The sequence below is a fragment of the Cryptomeria japonica genome, chromosome 3 (assembly GCF_030272615.1).
Source record: "Cryptomeria japonica chromosome 3, Sugi_1.0, whole genome shotgun sequence".
NCBI classification, from domain to species: domain Eukaryota; kingdom Viridiplantae; phylum Streptophyta; class Pinopsida; order Cupressales; family Cupressaceae; genus Cryptomeria; species Cryptomeria japonica.
This window is the reverse complement of record NC_081407.1, coordinates 155,662,737-155,688,520: the sequence shown is the minus strand read 5'-3', so window position 1 is coordinate 155,688,520 and position 25,784 is coordinate 155,662,737. Positions and strand designations below refer to the sequence as shown.

The following is a 25,784-nucleotide window of genomic DNA, read 5'->3' as shown; positions in this document are numbered from 1 at the left end:
TGATAGTAAATGTGAAATTGAAACACTCCATCAAGAATCTAAATCCATAAATGAAATTAACATTTAAACCCAGAAGCCCATTATACATTAACAATGAACCATTCAAATTCTAACCCCTTTTGACATTAAATGTGAAATTGAAACACTGCATCGAGAAACAAAATCCATAAATAAAATGAACATTTAAACCCAGAAACACATTATACATTAATAGTGAACCATTCAAATTGATACCCCGTTGATAGTAAATGTGAAATTAATAGCCTAAATCCAGTGAATCCGTTAATGAAATGAACATTTAAACCCACAAACCCATTACACATTAACAGTGAACCATTCAAATTGAAACCCTTGAACCCTTCAAACAAGAATGGTGAAATTAAACCCTTGTACCGTTAAACCCTTAAACATTAACGATGAAATTCAAAACCATTAAACCACAGTGATGTTGCAAGTCAATGCCAAAACTTCCAATATTTTCATTGTTTCACGAAATGAGCCAAAATTTTACTTAGACGTCACCATTAAATTGACAGTAAAGCTAGAATAGAGGAGTATGATTCCCTTTTCTATGAATTTGTATTTATGAACACAGAATATTGTGTTCAAAAAACACAAAAAAACATGCACAACCATTGTGGATGAAACAAAAGATTTCAGAGGAATGCCAAATAGTTAGAACAAATGTTGACAGAAAAACAATATAAAAGATCAAGTAAAAGGACAAATGCCGAGATAAAAAACAATAGAAAATGTTTCAATGTCGTGAGCCTTAGTGAGGAACTTTCCTCACCTGGGTCGAAGGGGAAAAGAGCCCATTCAGCGTTTGCAAGTAGCTCCCCGTCGTCCACCCCGTTCGCCTCTGTACCTGCAAAACAATAATGGAGCCGAACAATAAAAAGGAAACCCATAAAAAACCACAAAAAACCATACAAACACCCGTGAAATAGGGTATTCCATGATGCGTAACCTGGTTTTTGGTGCGCACGTTTGGGTCCGTGTCCTGCTTCAAGGCGTTCCATGGCGAGCCGGTTCTAGCAACAGAGCAAATGACGAACGAAGGTTGAGTGGGACGCAAATGAGCAAGATTACAATCAATGTGATTGGGTCGAGTGCATTGAAGGCTGAAGACTTCGAAAGGCGAGAGAGCAGAGAACATGTAATGCGAAGTGACACGTAGTTAATGCAAACACTTCATTTTTTTTGAATGTGGTGGCGGGAGAAATGGGTGGAGGTCCATGTCGATAACGTGAGCAAGTGATTCGTTGCCACGCGACCAACCCGTTCGCTGCAGATGGAAACTGTGGCAAGTTTCGGGGGTGGGCCCGCTCATGTTCCGATCGAGGGTCCGAAATGACACGTTTTTGGTTGGACGACATGTCATTGTTGACCTCGCAAAAATCATCGTTGGCATGCCAACTTTTGATTATGGGTAGCCAACTCAACGGTCTACATGGATGTTATAAAAAATTGGTCTCTGGATCCACATGGCGTGCCACGTGGACCCCCGAAATTAGAATGCACACGTTCTTGGCTCCTCTTCCCTACTTCATAGTGATTTTGTTTTTTCAATATATCATGAAAGTGTGGTTTTTTGTTTGTTTTGTGGCACAAATTGAATTTGATCTAAGGACGAGTGTTGCACGTTGTGAAAAAACGCGGCAAATGGGAATTTAATATGTCCTCAAAATGCTTATATAATGAAATTCTTTAGACTTCCATCAACAGGCATTTTCACTTTTCTCTTTCCTGCTGCCATTTTATTGAAAATTTTCCCACTTTCTTTCTGCACAAGAGCAGAGCGAAGACGGACAAACGGTAAATGAACAAATTTAAATTAGTAGTTTTCATTTTTCCGTTTAATAAATTTAGGGTTGAAACTATCTAACACTGCTGCATGAATTTTTTTTTAAGCAATTCTTTGGAGAAGGTATAACAAAGTTATCTTTTCTTTGAAACAAGTCTTTCAAGATACTGTAATTAACTGATTATTGTCCACTAGACAATTGTATTTTTGAAAGCAAGATTTCAAGGAACATGTTACAATTTTTCTTCGTTATAGCTTTTACCACCTTGCTAGAAAAAAATTAAAATTAGGTTTTATTTAATGGTAGATGACATTTTAAAAAACGAATTTCAGTCCAACTTAAACGGCAAACACTAACTTTTAGTGAAAGTAATATGTGTCTAACTGTAACATGGCAAAGGTTTTGTTTTAGGTCATCGCCAAGCTTGGCAGCTAATTTGGCCTGCAAGGCCCTTGTGAAAGATCACAATGGTATTTCTTTCCATTTGCTTTATATGGTTTTCAAATTCCATAAGAGAATAAGCTGAGCCTTGTCAATTACCTAAAACCAGAGTGATCCTCTAACAAAACGTCCATGTTAATTTAAATGATATTAAAGAGTATTTATTTTAATTCATTTTCCCATGTGACGTGGCTCTGGTATGCTTATGTTTTCTGTGGTTTATTAGAGTTCTTACCGAGGCATTTCAAACAACTACTTGAGAGTCATTTATTTAGGGTTTTTTCTAATTGGCCGACAAGATTCAACAGATCATTTACATAAACTAATTTTACTTGCAGTTTTATCGGATGTGTTTTGACCTACCTTTTAAATAAATAAGATTGATTCATATTCACCAGAAGTAGGATTGAGACACCATTTCCAAAATCAGGGTATAGTGGTACGTTGTGTATACATACACATGAGTATATATTTGAAAACAAAGTTAAAATGATTTTCCATAAATATTAAATTTTCAATGAAATTGATTATTTGCCATCTGCAGTGTGATAGTTTGACCGCTAAATTGAGCTGGCTAAATTTTTAATTCTTATTTAATCTTGCTAAGGCATTGCTGATATTTGTCGGGTTTCCAACAAATATCTTGTTTGAATGGGTGAGAAATGGCCTGGATGGGGTCTTATGACTTTTCAGGGCTCAGAACATTTTAATTTATTTGTTAGTTTTATATCTCCTATTTGTAAAATTGTGGAGCTGATAACCAAAACAAACAGAGGACTGAAAGCATGAAACAAGATTCACACAGAAAAATGATAAAATTTGTCTTTGGATAGATGATTCTTCACTGTAGAGCTATGCAATCTTTAACAATGAGTTTGTTGATATGTTCTTTCTACATTGATGCCTGCTACATATTCTTGAGACACCAGATCATTTGTGCAACATTGCTTCCCACAGAAATAAATTTGTGTTTGTTTGTGAAGAAACAACCATGGTGGATTGCTGAACCGAAGCACAAAACACAATGTACAGAATGATGTTGATGGAGATTTGACCAAAGGAAAATCATGACATGCTAGAGATTAATGTAGATATTGACAGTAAAAGAGATATACAAGCAATTAGGAGATATTGCCAATGCTGATTCAATAACATAGGAGGCAAACCAGATTTGGCTAACCTTTGAGAACTAAGTGTCTCAGGGTTCTGCTATTTTATTCATTCCTATCATGTAAAATTTGTTTCTAACTTTCTACTTCTTTGCATGACATTTTAAATAAATTTATACTACAAATTTGAGTCAACCAATTGCAAATATTTATTTGGCATCTTGCCCCCAATCCTGTGTTGTTGCAGTATGTAGCTACTGTAACATTGCAAATTTGAAGCATCTCTGAGGACTAGCTGATATAGGAGATTGCAACCACGATGCATAGAAAGTTGCATACTGCATACTCTTGAGGTAATGATGGTCAAAATAAGATTCGTCCACATTTGATCTTGGTGAGGATGCCCAAAGGGCAATCATTATCTAACCCTTATAACGGCCTAATGATAAAGTAATAAAATAATAATATTTTCCCCTTTTAATATTTCATTCTCTCCTTATGTTGCCAAATAAGTCACTTTATTAAATTAAACAACATTAATTAAATACTGAATTTAACTTATATCAAATGTTATTTAAGATAATAAAACAAAACACCTTATGTTGCCAAGATATCATTAAATTGAGCAATTACTGACTGTCTAAAAATAGTAGCCCTGCCAATTGCCAAGTTGATGTTCAAAATTGACACTTACTATAAATAGAAAATATGGAAAAATTGTCTGAAAACCCTCCAGAAAGTGTCAGATATCTTCAATAAACCATCTAAACACATCGGTGACATTGAAATACCCCTCTAAATTGGCTGACACAACCCTTGAAGGTTAGCTCCAACTGCACTGCTAGAGTCCCTGAAAAATGGGACAGCACATTCATTATCAACAAACTCACATGATAGGTCTGATTTTTCATTAAAATATGCTAACTGGCATCGACAAACTTGGTTGCCACTCTCCAATATCACCTCCAAAAGCCACGAGTTGGATGTCTTGAGTATGAAGGTCCTGGACTCCTCCAAACCCTATCAGCTCTCTCCGCAAACTCCCATGCCACCTCCCAGCTTGTACAACGAGCAAAGGAAATAGTACTTCTGGAAAAAGAGGCCAATGAACAACAAAATATCTTTAATAAACTCAGCTCTTCTTGCCTTAAAAACTGCACTTTGAAATCCTTTGAAGAAACAGAACAAATCAATCTCAGATGAAGCCCAATGTGATTCCTAAATGAAACCACCAATTAATCTCCCAGGTTAGATTTTTCACTAACAAAGATGTCTAATTTAATGTCCCTTTTTTGTGAATTCTTAGGAATAAGGGACTATTAGCTTACACTTTAATCACAAATGACTTGTTTCTAAGTAATTAGCTCAAAACCTTCATGAAAACTGAAATAGACGATAGTAGATATCACTTATAATGAGAATGATAGTTATAATCTGCTATATGAATATATTTATTCCTCTAACTTGTTGGGTTACGATGAATGTGATATTCAGAATTTGTAACATATGATCCTTATCAATCTGATAACATGTAATATCTTTGCTATGTCTGATATGACCATGGGAACTATGCAATGACTATGTTCTGATCTATATTATGGAGATACCTTTCTGCTGTTTCTAATACAATTATAAACTTATGTTGTCAGCCTTCTATCTGTCACTTATAGTGATGATGATTAATTGCTATGTCTGATTATTCCTTCGAAGTATGCAAATAATGGCATTGTTCCTGATTGTTGATTTCTAATCCGTGCAACCTGAATATGCCAAAGGCAGATGCTCGATTTGAGCAGATCCAAATATGGATACAAGTAAATAATAAAACAATATTGCTTGCTTTCAAAAGGATTGGATGGTCTTTATATATGGTTGGAGAGGATACTGCAAGAGTCACGTCTTTTGTCTCATAAGCAGATCGCATCCCCTCTTTGTCAATCGGTTTGTTACATACATACTAATGATTATTGATATCTCTTAATCGATGCCACTTTAATTACAAATTTGTATACATTGCAATGGTCGTTAGTTAATTCTAATCGTGATTCATTAGTCTTTTATCCTAAGCACCCTTATTAATTCTGATTGTATCGTTTGCAAAGATATTTACGGTTCTTTGTTAATTGCTCCATATAGAAATGCTTAGTGAGGTTATGGTAGAAAGAGGCCTGGGCTAACAATGATTCATCGAAATTTCATACATCATACTTCGATGATTATGAACAACTATAATTGGCGATGATATTATTTACGTGGCTCAACACCATGATCAATAGTTTGACTAGTTGTTGCTGAATCAATGGTCGATCCAAGATATAGACTTTTATTGCTGAAATTGCTGCCTATAATTTTCTTTTCTCCTCCTATTAGTCTTCGATTAAGTATGACACCAAGAACAAGGATGTTACTGCCTGTAACTTAATAACAGTTCTGATCTGATTTGATGGTTATGTCCCTGGATGCTTTTAATTCCTTTCCTTTATATTTCTCAATGTGAGGGAGAGGTCACACATCTTTATTGTGGATGCCCTTTGGCAAGACCCTTTGAAAGAGTGCAACTCTCAATTACTTCGGCCCTTTGAAAGGGACACAACCTTTCACAATCAGATCAGCATTCCTTATTTAAATCTGATCTGCACTTCTGATTCTCCAATCATCCCCCTCAAATGGGGTTCTCTTCTCCCTTTTATATCTCATGTTTGAGGGAGTCGCAACTTTTCATTTCATGCCTTTGACCATTCATTAACTTAATTAAAATTTAATTATATTTAATTATATTCTTTAATATTTTAAATTTTAATTTTATTATTATCATTTATCATTAAATTGTATTTCAAAATGAGGACATTACATTCTATGCAAAGGTTTTTGTCCTCATAAAGCCACAAGATGAACAAGTTCGATCCAGCAAGTGCTTTTCTCAATATCAAATCCATACATGATACAAAATGAGCTACAAAATGCCTTTATAAAAGCCTCCAAGACCTTGTGCCCTCTTTTTGGGTTGCAACATTTTAATTCAATAAAACATCACCTTATGACTCCCTTTTGGGCGCCTACACCTAGGAAACATTTTATTAAATAAAGGCAACTTTAATCTCCCTAGGCGCCCACTTAAGCAATACATTAAGTTAAATAATGCTAATTTAACTGCCAAAATATTCTCATCTAGTGCATTTACCGACATTCCCAAAATAGAAATAATATCAAGTGACCAAGTTGCTGTCCAAATTGCAACTTACTAAATATAGTAAAAATAGAAAAATTGTTTGAATTCACTCTAGAAAAGGTCATAATGGAAATCCCAACCAACTGAGCTCAAAGCAACACTTATCATTGCGAGATAACGGGATTGAACGGTCATCAAAACCCCAATGAGCTCGCTAACCCTAACTCATTAGACTACGCGAACCCACTAAATAGGTTGACGGTCAACATGTTGACAGTGCTTAGAAAGGGGACATTATAGTAGGAAGGTAAGAATGTGTAAGATGATCATAATTTTCCGACAATCAAATGTCTATCGGGAGATTGAAATGCAAATGTGTTACATTTCAATCAAGTTGAACAAAGCAGAAGAAGAGAGGCACCTGAGAAACATCATCAATACACTTTTGATACTTTTATGCTGTGTATTCCAACTGCCTATGCTAGTCCATATTATTATCATTACCCACTATTGTCAAGATAGCCTTGCAATCACATAGCATTGTAGCTCACAGTCTCTCTCTATATATTGATGTCTATAAATGGTTTGTCCTTCATGGAAGGTGATGACATGTAGATTCATCTGACCAAGTAGATAACTTGGCATGGAATGTGATATGTAAAACGGATTGAGATAGATATTTGAGCAACAGATATTGTTGAAGACTCGAATTTCCTTGACATGATGGTTTTGAAGCCAATAATTAGTCCTCAGTGATGAAGATGACCTTGGGATGAGCTAGAAGAATTAAGGGAAGTAAAAAAGTAGGGGAGCAGATGAAGAAAATGAGTATTTTACAGTTGGTGATGAACACTGCTAGCAGCAGAGGGAAGTTTTGTAATTGTCTTGGAGTTTCCACAACCGACAGTTCTTACAGGAAGCAATTTTGCAACTGCGTGTCTGCAGGAAGTGGTAGTTTTGTTATTTTGTCTCATGGAGGCAGGGTAATGGCTTCATACATTTTTTTTGTTCTTGCACGTGACTGACTGGTGAGAATTGGTTGATGTGAAGCATGCAACTTATAAAACAAAGGGAAGAGAATGTTCTGGGGCTGGCACTTTGGGGATTTGATGCATTTTTGTTGAGGACATGGAGCTGTTAGTAGGAGAACAAATTTTCCTTGGAGTTGCAGACATTTTCTGGACACGGAGCTTGGCTTTTGTATGCCATAAGCTCAATTGTACTCGTGTGACATTTATGCACTTGTAGTTCCCTGGAATCAGTTATTTAGGAGTTGCACAGATTCTTGCTGGAGTTTTCACTCAATTGAGGGTACTCCAGTTTAAATCTTTGTGTTTCAGTCATTGTCTTTATGGCATGCTTCAGTTTCCTTTCTGTGTTTTAATTCCAGTTGATGTTCTTGCAAACTAAATGGAAGGTTTTCAAGCATTTTCCGATAATTTACAGTAGGTAGATTGTTTTGTGCTGGTAGTTTCATTTTCCTTTATAGAAGAACTGTATGGTTGATTCTCTAGATTCTTCTATGGGTCAGAATGAGTAGGTGATAAGTTGCGAACACTAAAAGAGGAGTGCCAGTGAGATGTTGGATGTTAGTCCATGGGGCGATGGCATGGAGATTCACTGCAGAAGGAGAAAGAGACACGGAAAATGCAGGAGCATGAATTAGTTTTGTCTTCAAATATTTCTGCAGAACCTATGGATGCTTATTATGAATGACTGCAATCATGAGGACGTGCTGTGATCAACACCAATTGAGAGTAAATTTACCATTGGCAATAGCTTAAGAAAATTTGAATATTGAACCTATTATATAGGAAAATAGCTTGAGGAAATTTAATAAGCCAACACTCCGTTATATCTGATGAGAGTCTGGCTTGCATATTGGAGACCATGTACATCATGACATTAAGAGATTAAGTTATTCTATTCATCCATTCTGTTGTCTTCTTGATAATAAAGTTGTGTGAGAGTCCAATAGACTATATTTTTGTTCTTATATTATGTTTTGTATGCTCTTCATTCCTACAAGTTTACTTTCTATTATGTCAGTCATATGTTTGTTCCTTTAAGAGATAAACTTTTGAACATGCACTACTATTTGCTTTTGATTTGGGCAACAATACATCATGTCAGGATGTTTTGTATGCTCTTCATTCCTACAAGTTTACTTTCTATTATGTCAGTCATATGTTTGTTCCTTTAAGAGATAAAACTTTTGAACATGCACTACCATTTTCTTTTGGTTTGGGCAATCAATACATCATGTCAGGCATTGTAAGAAAAAAAAACTGTGCACCTTGAATGAAAGACATTTGACACTGCAATGAGCCAAGAACTGCCTCTTACTTAAATATTAGGAAATCCAACTTTATTAGTTTTAAATGTTATTCTAAGAATTGAAATTAACATTTCTTGTAGAATAATTTATGTTTGCCATTTTGTGATTGGCAACTTGTTTTGCCTTCGACTTGTTTTTATTACATAAAGGATAAATTCAAAATAAGGTTCTTACCATGAGAAAGGTTACTCCAGTGATTTTGAAGATCTTATTCTTTTAGTAAAGATTGAAGCTGCAAATGGAATTCAAAGACAATTATCGAAGTAAATAATGTTCCTTATTAAATTTGAAATAAGATTTTTAGCTTCATGTGCAGGAGGGTGAGTAGAAAGAACATTTATTTACTACATGCTGACTGGGTTATTTGATAATTGGACCAGAAGAATATCTGTACATTGTCACAAGGCAAGGATATTTGTCAATCAACTATCTTTTTCTCATTTCCTTGAATTTACTGTTTTTGCATGTATTTTTAGAAAATTAAAGGTGATTCTTATGTAAAGATTGCCTGAAGAGGATGATGCATTGGAAATGCTTTCTTATAAAAAAAAAATTTAACTTATGAAGATACTTTAGGGCTAAAGCTGTTTAAGGAAACTCTATGAAATATGTTGAGGTGAAATGGTTAACCTTGAACGGCTAACTGATATTGTTTTGTCTGTTTACAGATTCAATTCCTTTTGCATATAAGCTTCAGCTCATGGATTTGGAGTCAGATGATTTGTTCCGAGATGAGGATGACGAGGAGAATAGTAATTTTTCACAGGTTTTGCAACAGTTTACACGAAGCCTTTAGTTCACTTGTACTTAGTCTCATCCAGTTGGTTCCGATGTTTCAGGCTCACATATTAGCTGCATGCGGAATACTTTTACTATAATTATCTAGCATAGTAGTTTTACTACTTTAGTCCAAGATATATGTTACCAGGAAGTAGTAGTCGCTCACAGAATCTGATGTCTGGGGGCCATATTCATTCGTTCAGTCTATCTGTACTTATATATGAATATCTCACTGCACTATCTTTAGTCATATATTTTATTGTAAAGTTCTATGTCATCTTTTTGTCGATGTTGTATCTTGACGCACAGTTTACATTTGTATTTGGTTAGAGTGAAAATAATGCATGTATGCTCTCTACTCCTTATCAGGTCATTGAAATGCTCTCTACTCCTTATCAAGTCATTGAAATCAACCATTTTTAGTTGAGTGACAGTTGCTGGTTTTTTTATTACATTACTTGAATTATAGAATTGAACCAAGACTTGGATTTGTGAAAGTATTCTTCTTTATTTCTAAGGTATTGTAATTGGCACAAGTGAGTCTTGCATGGGTATAGAAATGCTTGTGTTGTTACTAAGATTGGAGGGTGGGGATTTTGAAGATCTTAGAGCTGTAGATGTGATGATTTCTTTACGAGGAAAAAAATATACATCAGAAGATTGTCATGCCCACAACGTAGCCACGACACTAAATGATCGTTTTTTTGAAAACATTCGATAACTCATTGATGTCTACTCACATTGTATCAATGTGATGCCTATTTATGTGCACCTAAGGACGTTGCACATGCAATGTCACAACAAACATGCCGTCGAGAAGGCAAGGAGAGAGAAATGAGGACGAGTGTGGTGAAGCCTAGACCACCCACTCTAATATGTAATGTCTCCTTGCACCTAGTCAGTTTGAGGTTTCCATTAGCGTATTCCCGAGTTCTTGTAGGCTAAGTGGATGGGGTTAGGGGACTCAGTGTTTTGAGGAGAGCTCTAGCATGTGTTTTCAATGTATTCCGATGGAGTTTCTATTTTTAGCATATGGCTATTTTTAGTAAGTTCTATTTTTGGCGCTTGGACTTGGCTTCTATCTCCTCTTAGTTACTCTTAGTTAAGAGAGCAATGCTTTCCAATTCAGTGCCTTGGTGAGTTCTAAGGTTGTCGGGATAATATTTGATTTATTTCACTTAAGTGTTCTTTATTAAATGTCACTTTATAACTTAAGTGAAGGGGTAGGTGTACATAAAGTGTTCCCCCTATTCCTATGTCTAGGGAAGTGGGTCACTTTAAGCTGTTTTAAAAAAAACAAGTTAGACTCCTAAAGTGATGCCAAGGCAAGATGGGGTTTTAATAATTAAAATATTTATATCATGCCTCCAAAACTGATGCCAAGACATGGGATTGGATAAAGTGTTTTAAAAAGACTGTTTTTGTGAGCTCAAAAAGGGGTTGAACTATATGAGGGTTATTTCGTGTTATTTCAAAAAGTGAATTGAGAGGGAAATAGATTCAAATTCAAATGTCCATTGCCCTAATTCTTCCCTCTTCTTATAAATATGAGTTTGAGCTGTGATTTGCATAATATAGGGTTTGTCGACTTAAGGAGATGCTGCTGGAATGAGCTCTGAGAGTTCTTTTGCTGGTTGAGGACGAAAATCCTCTTCTTGGTGCTGGTTTCGGTGGCGAAACAACCCTAGCTGGTTGGTGTGCTTGGTTTGAGATTGATAGTGATTTTGACTTGGTTTGGTGATATGGATTTGAAGATGTTGAAGATTCATGAAGTTTTCTTTTATGGATATTTAATTTTTGGTGTGGCGTGTGCTTTCTTTGAGTTCTGTTCGAGTTTTGAAGTGATTGGAAGCTTTTTCAGTGTGCTGGTGTGCTTTTTCAAAGAGACACCAGGTTGGAAACCATTGTTCTGCTCATAATTCAGTGGGAGTGATAGATATCATTCTGGGTATTGGTTTAATGCATTCCTCATAGCTGGGTGCCATCATTTGACATGTCACTTACAGATTTTGATGGAGGACTGATTTCACTAAACAAATTGCCACTCTAGGCTGGGCGCCATTCTTCATTTGGCATGTGGGTTTGCTGGTCACTTCAATCTGCACTTTTTGGAATGGGTTTTCTTTGATTTAAAATCTGCTTTTGATTGGTTGTTTGTTCTGAGTCATTTGGAGAAGTTTTCTGTTCACTTGATGAAAATACACTTCTTGGTTTGTAATCAGGTCTGCAAATTAATTCTTCAAGTCTGATTTCAGTTCAATGCTTAATGTTTTTCATTTTGTAATATAAATAAATACGGTTTAATGCAAATGGATTATCTATTCTCTTTCAATGAATGTTTATTCAACGTATGCAACAACATGATGGATGAAACATGAAACAAAAAACACATTTTGCATCTCCGTCTTATTCTATGAAACAAACGCAAAAAATAAATCAGGGGTGAACTTTTCTTAATATGTAGGATGTCCTATAAGGGTTAGGTGTCTTGTGATTAACAAAACGTCTTTGAGGTAATATTCCAACTATCTATTTTTCTCTTAAGGTTGATTGTGAGGAGTAATGGCGACAAGTCCTTAGGACAAGACCTATGCTCAAGTAGACTTACGTTATTCAACTGATTATCTTAGACACAAACCATTTAAGGTATGATATATCACAAACATAATTGTTTATTTATTTATTTCTTCATTTATCTTGAATTGAAGAGCATTTGATGCTAGGGAATCAATCTATGTCCTTTTCAATGTCTAATTAGATTGAGGCAACAAGTCAATAGTAATACTAGAGTTAAGTACCAATTGTAACAAAGATTTATAGGATTGCTCCCATCATGCCTTTACTGTCACGACCCCACCATGAGCGGTAGATACACAAACTTCATAGGATGCAAATCCCAGCCAAAGACTTGGGTGATCAGCAAACAAGAAAAGCAATTACCTTTAGGCAGCGATAGTATTAATATTTATTATCTTAACTATGTAATGGACGGCAATCATTGGAATGGCACAATTAATAAAGGCAACAATAACAACACAATTTTTTTTTTTGATCGGTAAAAGGCCGAAGCCATAATTTTATTAATTTTTTAAAACCTAATACAACCCAGCTCACTAGGGGCACCGGTAGGAAAGAGCTGGGCAGAGAAAACATTCGGTCTTGCCCCTTAAAAGAATAAACAATCATAGTTGTTACAATTTCGAGGAATATACAGTCCTCAAACCAAGCATAATTTGGCTGGTTAGTTACAATTCATATGTATATGAACAAGGAACTTCCATCCATTTAAGCTCGTGAAGCAGCAAGAAGCAAAGCTCTTGTCCGATTATCCCCAATAAGGCACTGTGCTATCCTTTGCTTTATCCTTCCTATGGAGACTAAACTCTCAAATCCTTAGTTCAAGGTTCACTAGTTAGTGACCACTGAGATCCCCTACAAATCAAGCCACCAAGCAACATGTTTTCCAAACCACTAGATCAGCTGTTCGACATTAACTAGAATTTTGCAAATAAGCTACAGTAAGCATATAATCTATCATCATATAGTATTCAAAATAATCAAAAAGCTGAGAGGTGCCCTGACACCCCAGCCCAGAACAATCTTGTCCTATGTAGTCCTGTAAGAACCTGTAATGCAGAAACTTCACTCAATAGAAGGGGTTAGGCTAGTTAGATGTCATTGTTCATCATATCCATGTTCTCCGCTAACCTTAAGCTGAAATTTTCAATCAAACGAAATGAATTTTAACCATTATGAAAATATCAGGCCTCATTTAGCCTAATAAAATGAAATCTTGTTAGAGATAAGCCATAACATTCTGAGATCATAGTAAAATTGCCTGCAAACAAAACTAAAATGCTAGAGAGACGAGAATATAACTTGAGAAGGAATCTGCCTTTACTAATGCATATTGATGATAGAACCAGAAGGTGCATGAAATCACCATCATTGTTAACACCAGTCCGTACACAACACATAGGATTTTAATGAATAAAAGTAATAGAAGTATCTGAAAAGGGGCCATCTCAATCTCAGTGACCTGAAGGGACTCTACCAAACTGTTCACGCTTTACCATTGCATAAAAATCATGCAGATACTGCATTCTGTCTCCATATCAATGCGAAGGGGAGAATACCTTCTGAATAGCCAGAAGAAAGAAAGAATATGTTAAAACACACACACCCACACACACACACACACACACAGATATATAAATCTATATAAATATCAGAAAAGAAGGAACTCAAACCCATCAAACCAACACGCAAAACAGGAAAAAGACAAGACAAAAACCAGAAGAAACAAACGAGAGGAGCCAAAAACAAAACCCCATAATATTAAAGCACCCGCACAATATTAAGCTACTAGATATTTCACAATTAAATTAGCAGAAAATAGTCCATAGGTTAAAAGAGTTCATCACCATAGGAGCCATCATAGATACCAACAAAAAACATATAACCAAGTCCTGTCAGTTATAAAGTCCAGATAACCAAAACAGCTGTAGCACTAAGTATGAAACCATAACAGAGTAGATACTAAGTTTTGAGTGAATCTAAAAGCCAGAAAGTCCTCCCTTTACAGGGATTAAAACGACATATTACTTTTACCCTTACAGTCTAAGTCCACACGGCCAGCGCTTTTCATATTAGAACCATCATTTGCTGCCCTTCTTTTACGGCCACCCCCGCTTTCATGCTTGGAAGGACTCCTATTCTTTTCAGCTACCTCCGCATTGTCCTCATCATCATTCAGGAAGGAAGCATTGGGTATGTTCAGGACTTCATCATACCCAAAAATCCCTTCCTCCATGAGGTGTTGAGCAAACCATTGGTGACAATTTGGTCTCTTAATGCGAAACACCCATAGCAGTAAATTCAAATTCCAAGTAATTTCAGGCATCCTCTTTTCAAACCCATCCCAATCCTTAATATCCAGGATAAGATATTTTGGAACCGGTTTACCTCACCATACTAACCTATCATAATGCGTAGGTTTGGGGATAGTGAGGTCTTCGTAGATGTTAATCAGAACTCTGTCTAGATTACCCAGAATGAAGTCTTTGAAAAGGCTCTTGTAGATCCCTTTAACCACCTCCCTATCTCTCTCACAGTACATAGCTAATGCTAAAAACATAGATGCTATATCAGAGTTAGCCTTAGTTCTGTCCTCATTCAGGACATATTCTTCCCCAAACATTTTTAAAATGGCACCAATTACCAGATCATGAGGGAATTTGACAATCCCTACCAGGCGGTCTTGAGTGATCACATTCGAAATTGTTATCTGCCTCTTGCTGCAAGACAGTTTTATCGGAGTATCCATTTGTAGTCAAGCTCTTGCTAAACCTGGAAATAGCTGAGATGGTAACAAAAACTGAATGAGAAGGATGCCACACAAGTCACTTGTAGAATCGCTCATGAGAAAGGCTATCCTATTCATAATGGTCTGACATCATAAAATAGAGTGCATTAAACACCAAGCATTCGAAAAGCCAAAGTCGATGCATATCTAATATAATCCTATGATGTCATATATTATGCTTGAAGGACATGTAAAATTGTAAAACCCCGTCGTTGCACATATGGAGATTAAAACCTTTTCCTAGGCCAATATCGGAGATCGTCAGATTATCCTCGATCTTGCATAAAGTGGCCCTTAATAATTAATGATTAGACGTATCAAATGAGTGCCGATAAGATCTCACCGGAGGAATAAATGCCTAGATGAGGAGAGACAATAAAATGCATGTCCCCGAAAATCGGCGTTGGCAGCCTTGGTTAGTTGCCTTCCTAACCAAGATAAGATGAAGTCCAGAAAAAGAAACGCATAAAAATACATAAGAGTATTGTCAAAATATATATAACCATATATATGCATATATATGTATGAATATATCTTAGTATAAATATATATATACATATAAGTCTATATATATATATAGATGTATTTATATGTATATACCTATATATATATATATATATACAACAATATCTATAAGAAATATATATACATATCCATATATATATACATATATATTTATATTTAAATATATATATATTTATATATGTCTATATATATATTTAGATGTATATATATATGTATTATATATATATGTATATATCCAAAATAGCATATCAATATATATATACACACACACACATATATATATAACTATAAATAAAGATACCTATATAAATATTAACATGAATATTTATATGCAATGTATGGATAACTGCATACAAATATATATATAAGTGTATATATGAAAAACGAAAAATAAAAGCAAGCAGGGAACATAACAAAAAAGAATCTAACTATGCCAGGATTGAGAGATCAAAGGAACATAAGACTATATTCCTCACTAAATATTTATATACATAGAACCATAATGTGAATGTACCATGAGAACCGTATACTTCCTGAAATTGAGGATTTAGATCGGATACCTGTGTTCCTAGAAGTCTACCAACCTTGGGCGACCATACAACATTCCTGTGAGACATCATTCCAAAAGAGCCTCTTTTTACACTATAGATATTCCATCTGCTCCCATGTTTGCTAATTCATCAGCTCTAGAATTGCCCTCTCTGAAGATGTGATTGAATGTAATCTTCTTAAAGGACTGACCTAAGTTCAACGCCCTCCTGAGTATCACATCCAACCTCCAGTTTGGTATGGATTCTTTCTTCAGAGCATTGATCACAATGGCCGAATCCCCTTCAATAGCCAATTTTACCACCCCTTTCTCTGTGCACATTATTAGTCCTTCCACAAGAGCCATGAGTTCTGCCTTGTTGTTAGTTTCTATACCTATTGGTTTTGCTAGCCTTGCCACCTCCATCCCTTCAGAGTTGCGGAGACAACAGCCAATGCGTGCTTGACTATGGTTGGCTTTGGAGGCGTCGTCAAAGTTGAGCTTAAACCACCCACTCTTGGGTGGCTGCCACACACACTCATCCCGTTTGCGCTTACCCTCCTTAGCCCCTGGTCCAATAAAAGGAGGAATCTTCAGCCCAATCCATCGACCTCTCATCTTCTCATCCTAGATGGTCATGATTGCTTCCCCACCCTGGCTCTTCATGATTCTATTATTTATAATCTCAATAATGGTGGCTTCCATCTTATTGGTAAGCTGTTCCAAACCCAGCCTTTTCTCTTTAAAGATTCGTCTATTTCTTTCTTTCCACAATTCCCATATGACAATAGATGGAGCAACAATCCACAGACCTCCATACAAGCAACTCATGTTTCTGATAGGCCAAGCTTGGAACATGCCCAAAATAGAACTTGGAATTGCTGAGATCCACCCAAGTTTACTATGAAGCCAATTCCAACACTGATGAGAGTAATTACGGGATAATAGTATGTGATCCACACTCGCTTCATCCTTTTCACAAAGAAGACACCTACTTGGGCCAGCATACCCCATTTTTCTAAATCTATCAGCAGTGAGGATCCTATTCTGTAGTGCCAACCATGAAAACAGTCCGGCCTTAGGTAAGCAGTTCTTATCCTAGCACAACCTTAATGGGATATTGCTTCTTGGTCTTAGCTGTTTTCCCATTAGGAGATTATAACCTTCCTTAGAGCTGTAGGTCCCTGTTTTCGAGCCATCCCAGACCAGCCTATCGTGCCCGGGTTGAAAAGTAATATTTTCTAGATCCAAGGATTCTGATCAGCTCATCCCTTTCTTTGACTGGGATATTGAAGTTGTCAAAGGACTTTCACTTTCACTCTTTAACACAGTCATCCCTCTCAACTTCAATGTAGTTATAAACATATTTTCCCCACCTTTCTTCCAAGAGGGTCTTGGCATTTCTAAGGTTGGCAACCTTGTCAATCGCAAGATATCCCTCCTGCCCAAGAATCTGACCAAAATAGGGCCTGATCGCCGCCCCCCCCCCCCCCCCCCCCCTCCTCAAGATTCCATGATAGCTTCTCTGTAATAATACTTCTACAATCTAACATGAAGTTTCAAATTCACGATCCTCTAGGAGGGTTAATAGTCCTAAAAATATTGATAAGGTTATTGCTATTTTAATATTTATGGTAGAGGATTTTGGCCCATTTTAGGTGAGGGGATTTGAACATCCTCCAGATTAACTTTGCTCCTAAGGCCTTGCTCTGCTCCCTGATGTTTTTAATTCCGACCCCCCCCTCCACCTCAGGCCTACATACTTTATCCCAAGCCAATAGAGACAACTTCTTTTTTTCCCCTGTTCCTTGCCAAAAGAAGTTTTTGAGGTATTTGTTCACCTCTTCTTTTTTAGCTGTCGGGAGATGAAAGTTGGTATATGAGCATAGCCGTAAGAACTGATTTAATCATGGTTTCTCTTCCTGGAGAAGAGAGCCATTTACCCTTCCAAGTTTCCGTTTTGTTCTTTATTTTGGTCACCATGTGATCCTAGAGTTTTGAAGATCTAAGGCCTTTATCTATAAGGGTAATCCAAGGTATTTGCATGGAAACTCCCCCACTTTGAATTTCAGAATATGACATATTGCCATTTCTGTATCTTTGTTGGTATTAAAGAAGAAGATTTCGGACTTCTTGCTAATTTCCTATCTTGAGGCTTCCGAATAGGAGTTAAGTAACTCTTTAAAGGATCGCACCTCATGCCTAATACCTTGGCCATACAACATAGTATCATCTACAAATTGATGATGTGTGATAGGGTCCAATCTACTAGCTATTTGAATACCATTAAGGGAACCCCTTTCCCTGGCCTTGGTGATCGATCTTCCCAGAGATTCTACCATGATAATAAAAAGGAAGGGGGATATGGGGTCCCTCTGCCTCAACCCTCTGGAGATACTTAAAAAACCTTCTGGGGTTCCATTTACAAGGACGAAGATTCTGGGGGAAGAGATGAATTCATAGATAAGGTTGATCCAAGGTTTGGCAAAGCCGAAGGCTTCCAAGCATTTACACAGGAAGTGCCACTCTTCCTTATCATAAGCCTTTTTAATGTCTAACTTGATAAGCATGATAGATTCCCTATTCTTCTGGATAGAATAAATAGCTTCTTGGGCAAGGATGACACCATCATATATAGACCTGCTCGGGACAAAACCTGTTTAATCTTCACTAATTAAGAGGGGGAGCAGTTTTTGCAATCTGTTTGCAATAGTTTTGGTGAATAGTTTGTAAATAGTATTACACAATGCTATTGGCCTAAAGTCACCAAAGTTGTCCACTTTATCTTTCTTGGGTATAAGGGTGATGAATGTGTTGTTGATTTCTTTAAGCATGTTGCCTGAGTTTCTTGCCCCTTCCAATGCCTCTGAAACTTCATCCCCAACAAAATGCCAACACTTCTGAAAGAAGGTTGTTGGGAACCCATCAGGCCCCGACGCCTTGTTTGGATTCATCTGCAATATTGTTGTTTCCACCTTTGCTTTTGACAATCTAGTTCCCAGACACTTATTTTGTTCTTCCGTAATGATTTTAGGGATGTTCGCAAGGATTTCATCCCTGGAGCCCAAGTTGGATCTTGCCCAATTGTTAAAGATTCCCTCATAATACTTCACTGCCTCAAATGCAATTTGGTTATGATCCTTAGTAATCGATCCCTCACTAGTTCTGATTTTGGTAATTCTATTTACTAATCTCCTCTGCCTAGTACTGTTGTGGAAGAATTTCGTATCCTTGTTGCCTTCACTCAGCCACATTTCTCTGGATTTTTGGTTTCAGAAAACTTCTTCCTTAGCTAGAATATCCTCATAATCCGCTGATAACTGTTTTTCTTCCAGGTAAAGAGCCTCATCCATTCCCTTTTCAATTAGCATTTCGTTAATCTTATTCATTTCTTCTTCTAATTTAACCTTTGCCTAAAAAATGTTGCCAAAATGAGTTTTATTCCACCTAAGTAGATTGTTCTTTACCACTTTTAATTTACAAACGACTCTATATAGCTTAGATCCTAAGACTTTTGTTCCTTTCCACCATTGTTGGATCAGCCCCAAAACCTTATCATCTTCTAGCCACATTTGTTCGAACTTAAAAAGACATCTCTTGGGTTTAAATTCTTCATTAATAGATAGTTGCACTGGGTAATGATCCGATCCTGAAATAGGAAGGATATCCGTAGATAAGGAGTTAGGGAAGTCAATCAGACTACCTCTAAGGAAAAATCTGTCTAGTTTTTCAGCAATGTGGCTGAAACCCCTCCTCCTATTATTCCATGTGTAAGTATCCTTAGCCGTTTTGATCTCCATGAGGTTGGTCTTGTGGACCCAATCACAAAAATCCCTTTCAGATTGTGAGATTATTCTCCTCCCTCCTCTTTTTTCATTCTGATCCAGAATGGCATTAAAGTCACCTCCTATGATGCAAATCTGATTAGGGATTGCCCTCAGGTATAATTCTTTCTCATTCCAAATCCTTCTTTTGTCCCTATTTTGTATTGGACCGTAAACATTTATTAGAAGGAAACGCAGATTGTTTTAATACCTTTTACCCATCCACTCATCCAGTTTGCTTGACTCCTATCTATTTCAAAGGTTACCACTCTTGGATCCCAAATTATTGCTATACCACCAGAGGCCCAATTAGCCGGGTGACTATTCATTTCTCTAATGCCTAATTTTTTCTTGAAAATCTCCGATTCTTCTGCATTTAATTTAGTTTCTTGAATCATTATTATTTCAGAGTTAGATGTTGAAATGCAGTGTTTTATGATCCGCTGCTTGTTAATGCCCCTAACATTCCATGAAAGAAGTCTCATGGCTCCTTGGGAAGGAACTTCCCCTTCCTTGCATCAAACTTAGAAGTTAATTTGACCTAGCCCTCGGCAGACCCATCCAAATTTCTAAGTTTTGACAAAGATTTTCTTCCTCTTCTTTTGCACTGCTTAGCACAGTCCGGGGACTCCTTTCCAAGTTCGTTTTGAGCAATCCCAAGGGCATCCTCCTTACCCTCATTATCTTTACTGCTCAATTCTTGATATGATAGTGTTTTTGTAGTGGTGGATAGGTTTAGTAAGATGGGACATTTCTTGCCATGTAAAACCACTTGTGATGCTTCTTATGTTGCAGACTTGTTCTTCAAGGAGATTGTCCGGATACATGGTTTGCCTTTGACTATAGTCTCTGATAGGGATGTGAAATTTATTGGTCACTTCTGGAGGACCCTTTGGAAGAAGCTTGGTACAAATTTATCCTTCTCCTCAGCCTACCATCCCCAAACGGATGGCCAAACTGAAGTTGTAAACAGGTCACTAGGGAATTTGCTAAGGTGTTTGACTAGACAGCAAGGAGAAAGGTGGGATAGTATATTGTCTCAAGTAGAATTCTCCTATAATGATACAGTGAATAGGAGTACCGGTAAGTCACCTTTCTAGATTGTATATGGCATCCACCCAAGTGGTGTGATGGAGTTGAGAGAGCTACCTCAAGGAGAAGCCATTAGTGCAGATGGAGAAACCTTTGCTACTGCCATAAAGGAAATCCATGACCAAGTTAAGACTCATCTTCAACAATCTGCAGAAAGATATAAAGCTCATGCTGACAAAAAGAAGAGAGATGTTCAGTTTGATGTGGGAGACTTGGTGTGGGTTCACTTGAAGAAGGAAAGACTTCCAAAAGGCAGATACACAAAGCTGATGCAAAGAAAGATTGGACCTTGCCAAATCTTGAAGAAATATGGTCCCAATGCCTATGAACTTCAACTCCCACTTGATCTTGGTTTGACACCTATTTTTAATGTTTGTGACTTAACTCTTTATAAATGTAGTGTTGGTGCAGGAGAAGACACAATACAGGTTATTACTGATGATGACATTCCCAAACATGAACCACCAAAGTTGCATAAGGTTCTAGACACTAAGGTTGCAAAACGAACCAAGAACAAAGTTTACATGGAGTGTTTAGTGGCTTGGAAAGGACAACTTGATTCTGAAGTAGTTTGGATGACAGAACAACAGATCAAAGACCATGGTGCAGACTTGTAGACTCTCATCTCAAGTGGACTTGAGATTTCTTCTTCCGGGGAGTATGGTGCAGGAGCACCCCATCAAGCCCTTCAAGATGATAAGTCAGACTCTGACGAGGGAGGATAAGGCATCAAATATGTCTTTAGAATGTTTTGTATAGATTTTCAATCATGCATTGTGTGTTTATAATAAAGAACCCCATGTTGTGAGCCAAACTCCTATTTTGGCATTTCTATAAGCCAATTAGGATTTTTGGACAATAGGGGATCAAATGTGTTGGTTTTAGTGCTTCTAGGATGTTTTAGGAGGGGTTAAACTTGACCCAAGGCATTAGAGATCTCTTATCCTATCAGTTTTCTTTCTATCTTTAAGATCTCTGGGAAAAACCCTACTGACAAGAAGGTTCTATTCACCCTCCTCTCCAGTTGTCTTTTTCTCTTGCTTGGTGTAAGTATTGGGTTGCTTCCCCATTGCTTGTATTGGATAGAGGTGCTTGTAGGAAAAAGAGCCAACAAATCCAATGATCTTTTTACAAAAGATAGATGGGCAAAAGAACAAGCCGATGTAGGACTAGTGAGATTTTAAGAAGATCAAGTTATCTTTGATTCTCTACAACTAGGATAGGAATAGAAGGCATTTCACTTCTTGAGTGACAATCCCAAATTGATGAACAGATAAGATGCAGCAACATGAAGTGCAATTAGACTTTGAATCTCTTTCATGGTCCTTAGAATCGCTTGAAGGTAACCAATGATTCTTTTGAAACAATTTTGGGATGGTAAATACAAGGCACTTGAAGCTTATGAAATTGCAAGCTTACTATTTTGAGAGTTAGAAAATAATAGAAACATACTTGGAGACCTTGGAGGCAAGAAGCACGGAGTTAGAGATGAAGAACATAGGGTTTGAGGTTGAAACTTAGTACCATAGATTGTGTACACTGTATAGCATGGAGAAGAAGCTAAAAACAAGCTCATTTTCTCCAAATTTTTCTCCAAATGAAGCAATATTCAAGAACATAAACTATTCCAAAATAGAATAAATCAGTAATTGGAATGAACTAAATCAACTCATCAAATGAATGGGTGAAATGCACATAATAAGCCTCTTAGATGCATGACTCAAGGACATGACATGTCTAGAGCTCATGAGTGTAACTGCCAATAAGTTAATCAATTAAATTGGTCTAAGAGGTCAAGAGTTGAACTGCTAATCAGTGGATCAGTTGACTCAATCTAACTAAGAAAAGATAGCCTTGACTACACATGGGTGGCACCTAATTACCGCCAATCAAGAATTGATGAGGCATTGGAGGCACTTGTTCATCTCAAGTCAAGGTGTATACATCCCATTATTAGTGACATAAATGAGAATAATTTGATATTCTTAATATCCTAAGTAAACTTATTAATCAGGTTCAATATCACATTTGGGATAAATAGGTATCCTAGGTGAAGTATAAATATTACACCAATAACAATAGATGTTAGTATTTTTTTTGATTGGTGAGCTTCGAGATTTTTATCTTGGCCCAAGTCTAGGGGAGGTCTCAAGGGGGATCTCCTCTCCAATCAACATATTCAACTAACAGGCCAGTTGTTCAACTTAGAAGCTACTTACTCAACTCATATCAACTTAGAAGCCACAATGGAAGTCCAAGAGCCACCACTTGGAATTCCAACACTAGATGTCACTTTGGGGATTGAAACATGGATCTCTATCTTGAGAACCTTATGGCCTTGCCATTAGAGCACAACCCCGTTGACAATGTTAGATGTTAGTATTACACCCTAGGCATAATTTCCTAAAATTTTCATTGAAAACTAAAAGCTTTCACTAAGCCATCCTTTTGTAACTATTTTAGGGAATTGTGCCCAGGGTGTAATGCTAACATACCCAGAACTATAAACTGTTATGTTTTTGGGAGAGGGCATTCTAGATGTTTGTCACATTGTTTTTAAATCATATATCAGTTTGTATTTTTTGTTGAATTGGTTTGTAAATAAAAATATCATATAATAAAATGTTTCGTGATCTCTATTAGTGTATAGGTTGCATTGGATATGTTTTGGGGTTGTAAATTTTCTTTCAGAACTAATAGCTTATTAATAAGTAATCTTTTTGAAAACATTTTCTCTTTGATTTTCTTAAACGCATTGTCACTGTCTTGAATTCAACTACAGGATAAAGAGGCCACAAAAGAATTTGTTGTGTACATGATCGATGCTGGGCGTGATATGTTCTTACAGATAAAGGAAGAAGTAAGATCATATAGTTTATATTCTGATTAGTTAATGGTTTTTTTTTTTTTTGATGTAAAAATTGTATATCTATTTGCAAAACTGAAAGAAATTGAAGAGGATATCTTGTTACATGACCAGTTTTACATATACTGAAGGAACATGCTCAAATGGATAGCTTTGTGAGAAATTCTGTTGACAATATTTATACCCTTTTCTGTCCTCTGGACATTATGATGCACATTTTGAATTGTCCACTTCTCTGAAAATACAGATAAAGGAAGAAGTAAGATCATATATTTTATATTCTGATTAGTCAATGGTTTTTTGATGCAAAACTTGTATATCTATTTGCAAAATTTAAAGAAATTGAAACGGATATCTTGTTCCATGACCAGTTTTACATATACTGGAGGAACATGCTCAATTGGATAGCTTTTTGGGAAATTCTGTTGACAATATTTATACCCTTTTCTGTCTCTGGACATGATGATGCACATTTTGAATTGTCCGTCTTCTCTGAAATTCAAATACCAAGAAATGCCTATTGTTGAGCAAGATAAGCAATAGAATATGATTCTAATGAAAAAACAATTAAGTGTTCACTGGTACACGTAGAGGTATACAATTTGTGAGTTGGCATGCAGCTGCTCTTTTGAGCTGCTTTCATTTCCTTTATAATTTGCTGTTCAGTTGCTCTTGATGAGGAAATCCTATGTGCAGAGAAGACTGAGATGGCCTCACAAACTCTTCCATTGCCAAATTAGAAGCAAAATTCACCAGGTTTGAGAGATCAGATATTCAGTAATGCAGGGGTAAAACTTGATATTTTTTACATTTAGAGTGCTTGAGTGTCTGTACAACTGTCCATCTCCCAGAGGGCTTTCTGAGGAGAATGATAGTCATACCTGGTCTCTGAGAAACAAGTTGGCATCTTAGGGGGTTAGGCGTTTACTTTGAAATCTTTCAATTCTGACCTGTCAGCATTCTATGCACACCCACTGGGTGTACGAAACTGCTTTTCACAAATTCATCTGTATGATATCTTTTATCACCTAGACATTATAGGTCACGTTTCTTGTACCAGTATAACTTATTAATGTCAACAGACCATCCGAGGTAAAATTTGCATCCAAAAATTTTACCACGGATATCATTGTCGATGTGTGTGCACGACAGTCTGAACCAAGAAGGCATACTTGATTGAGGTTTCAGAGGAAATTTGAGTTACTTAGCCAATTTGAGGATTTCTGAGCCTTTTGCAAAAGTCAAGAACAAAATCATGAAGGCCAATGGTGCTGGAATGAATACTAGATCCATGAAGCTGAGAAAGAGGATTCCAGCAGTTGTTTGTTGTTGCTAAGTGAGATCGCGCACAAAATAAAAGTTTGTTTCTAAAACTGAATAGGATTAAAAACAACAAAAAAGAATCCATTCTTTTGTTTTACCACTATGAAAGATCCCTAGCCAAGTTATACTGAATTTTTCTGATTTTTGTGTTTCTGGTTGCTTACTGATTGGTGGTTTTAAGATAGTTTTCTGAGGTTTTTTGCTTGGGTTTGATACCAATGGCTGTATGAAGGTTTGATCATGAAGGAATACCAATTAAACAATACTTTTCAACTTAAAATACTGAAATATAATTGACTGAATAAAACTCAGAATTCTGATTTTTTGACAGCAATATAATAATTTCAGAATTAAGAAATCTATTTCACCAAGACAATAGAATTGCATACTAGGAGTCCCACACCATGCCTGGAATACGTTTTATTAAAAAAATCGAAATAGAATACAATCTAAATACACCCAAATGTTGGAAGTGGCTCCAATGAGCTTTATTTGACCCAACAATAATTACCAAAAACAATTCCTGGAGAATTACTGAATTCCACGCCTGGCTCCCAGGCAGGATTATTCCATCTACTAGCAAAATCAATAAATGAACGATAAATGTGCTCTTGT

At 36.5% G+C, this 25,784-nt stretch overlaps 1 protein-coding gene across 1 annotated transcript in view; it reads left to right on the top strand.

The window, feature by feature from the left end:
* The first annotated feature begins 1,618 nt into the window (after window positions 1-1,618).
* The window catches only part of LOC131057625 (ATP-dependent DNA helicase 2 subunit KU70), a 213,433-nt gene continuing 189,267 nt past the window's right edge, over window positions 1,619-25,784 (top strand). Inside the window, exons 1-3 of the mRNA XM_059218119.1 lie at window positions 1,619-1,818; window positions 9,534-9,631; window positions 23,763-23,840. Of these exons, the coding sequence (XP_059074102.1) occupies window positions 1,701-1,818; window positions 9,534-9,631; window positions 23,763-23,840 (294 nt within the window). The 5' untranslated portion in view covers window positions 1,619-1,700. The remainder of the gene's footprint in view (window positions 1,819-9,533; window positions 9,632-23,762; window positions 23,841-25,784) is intronic.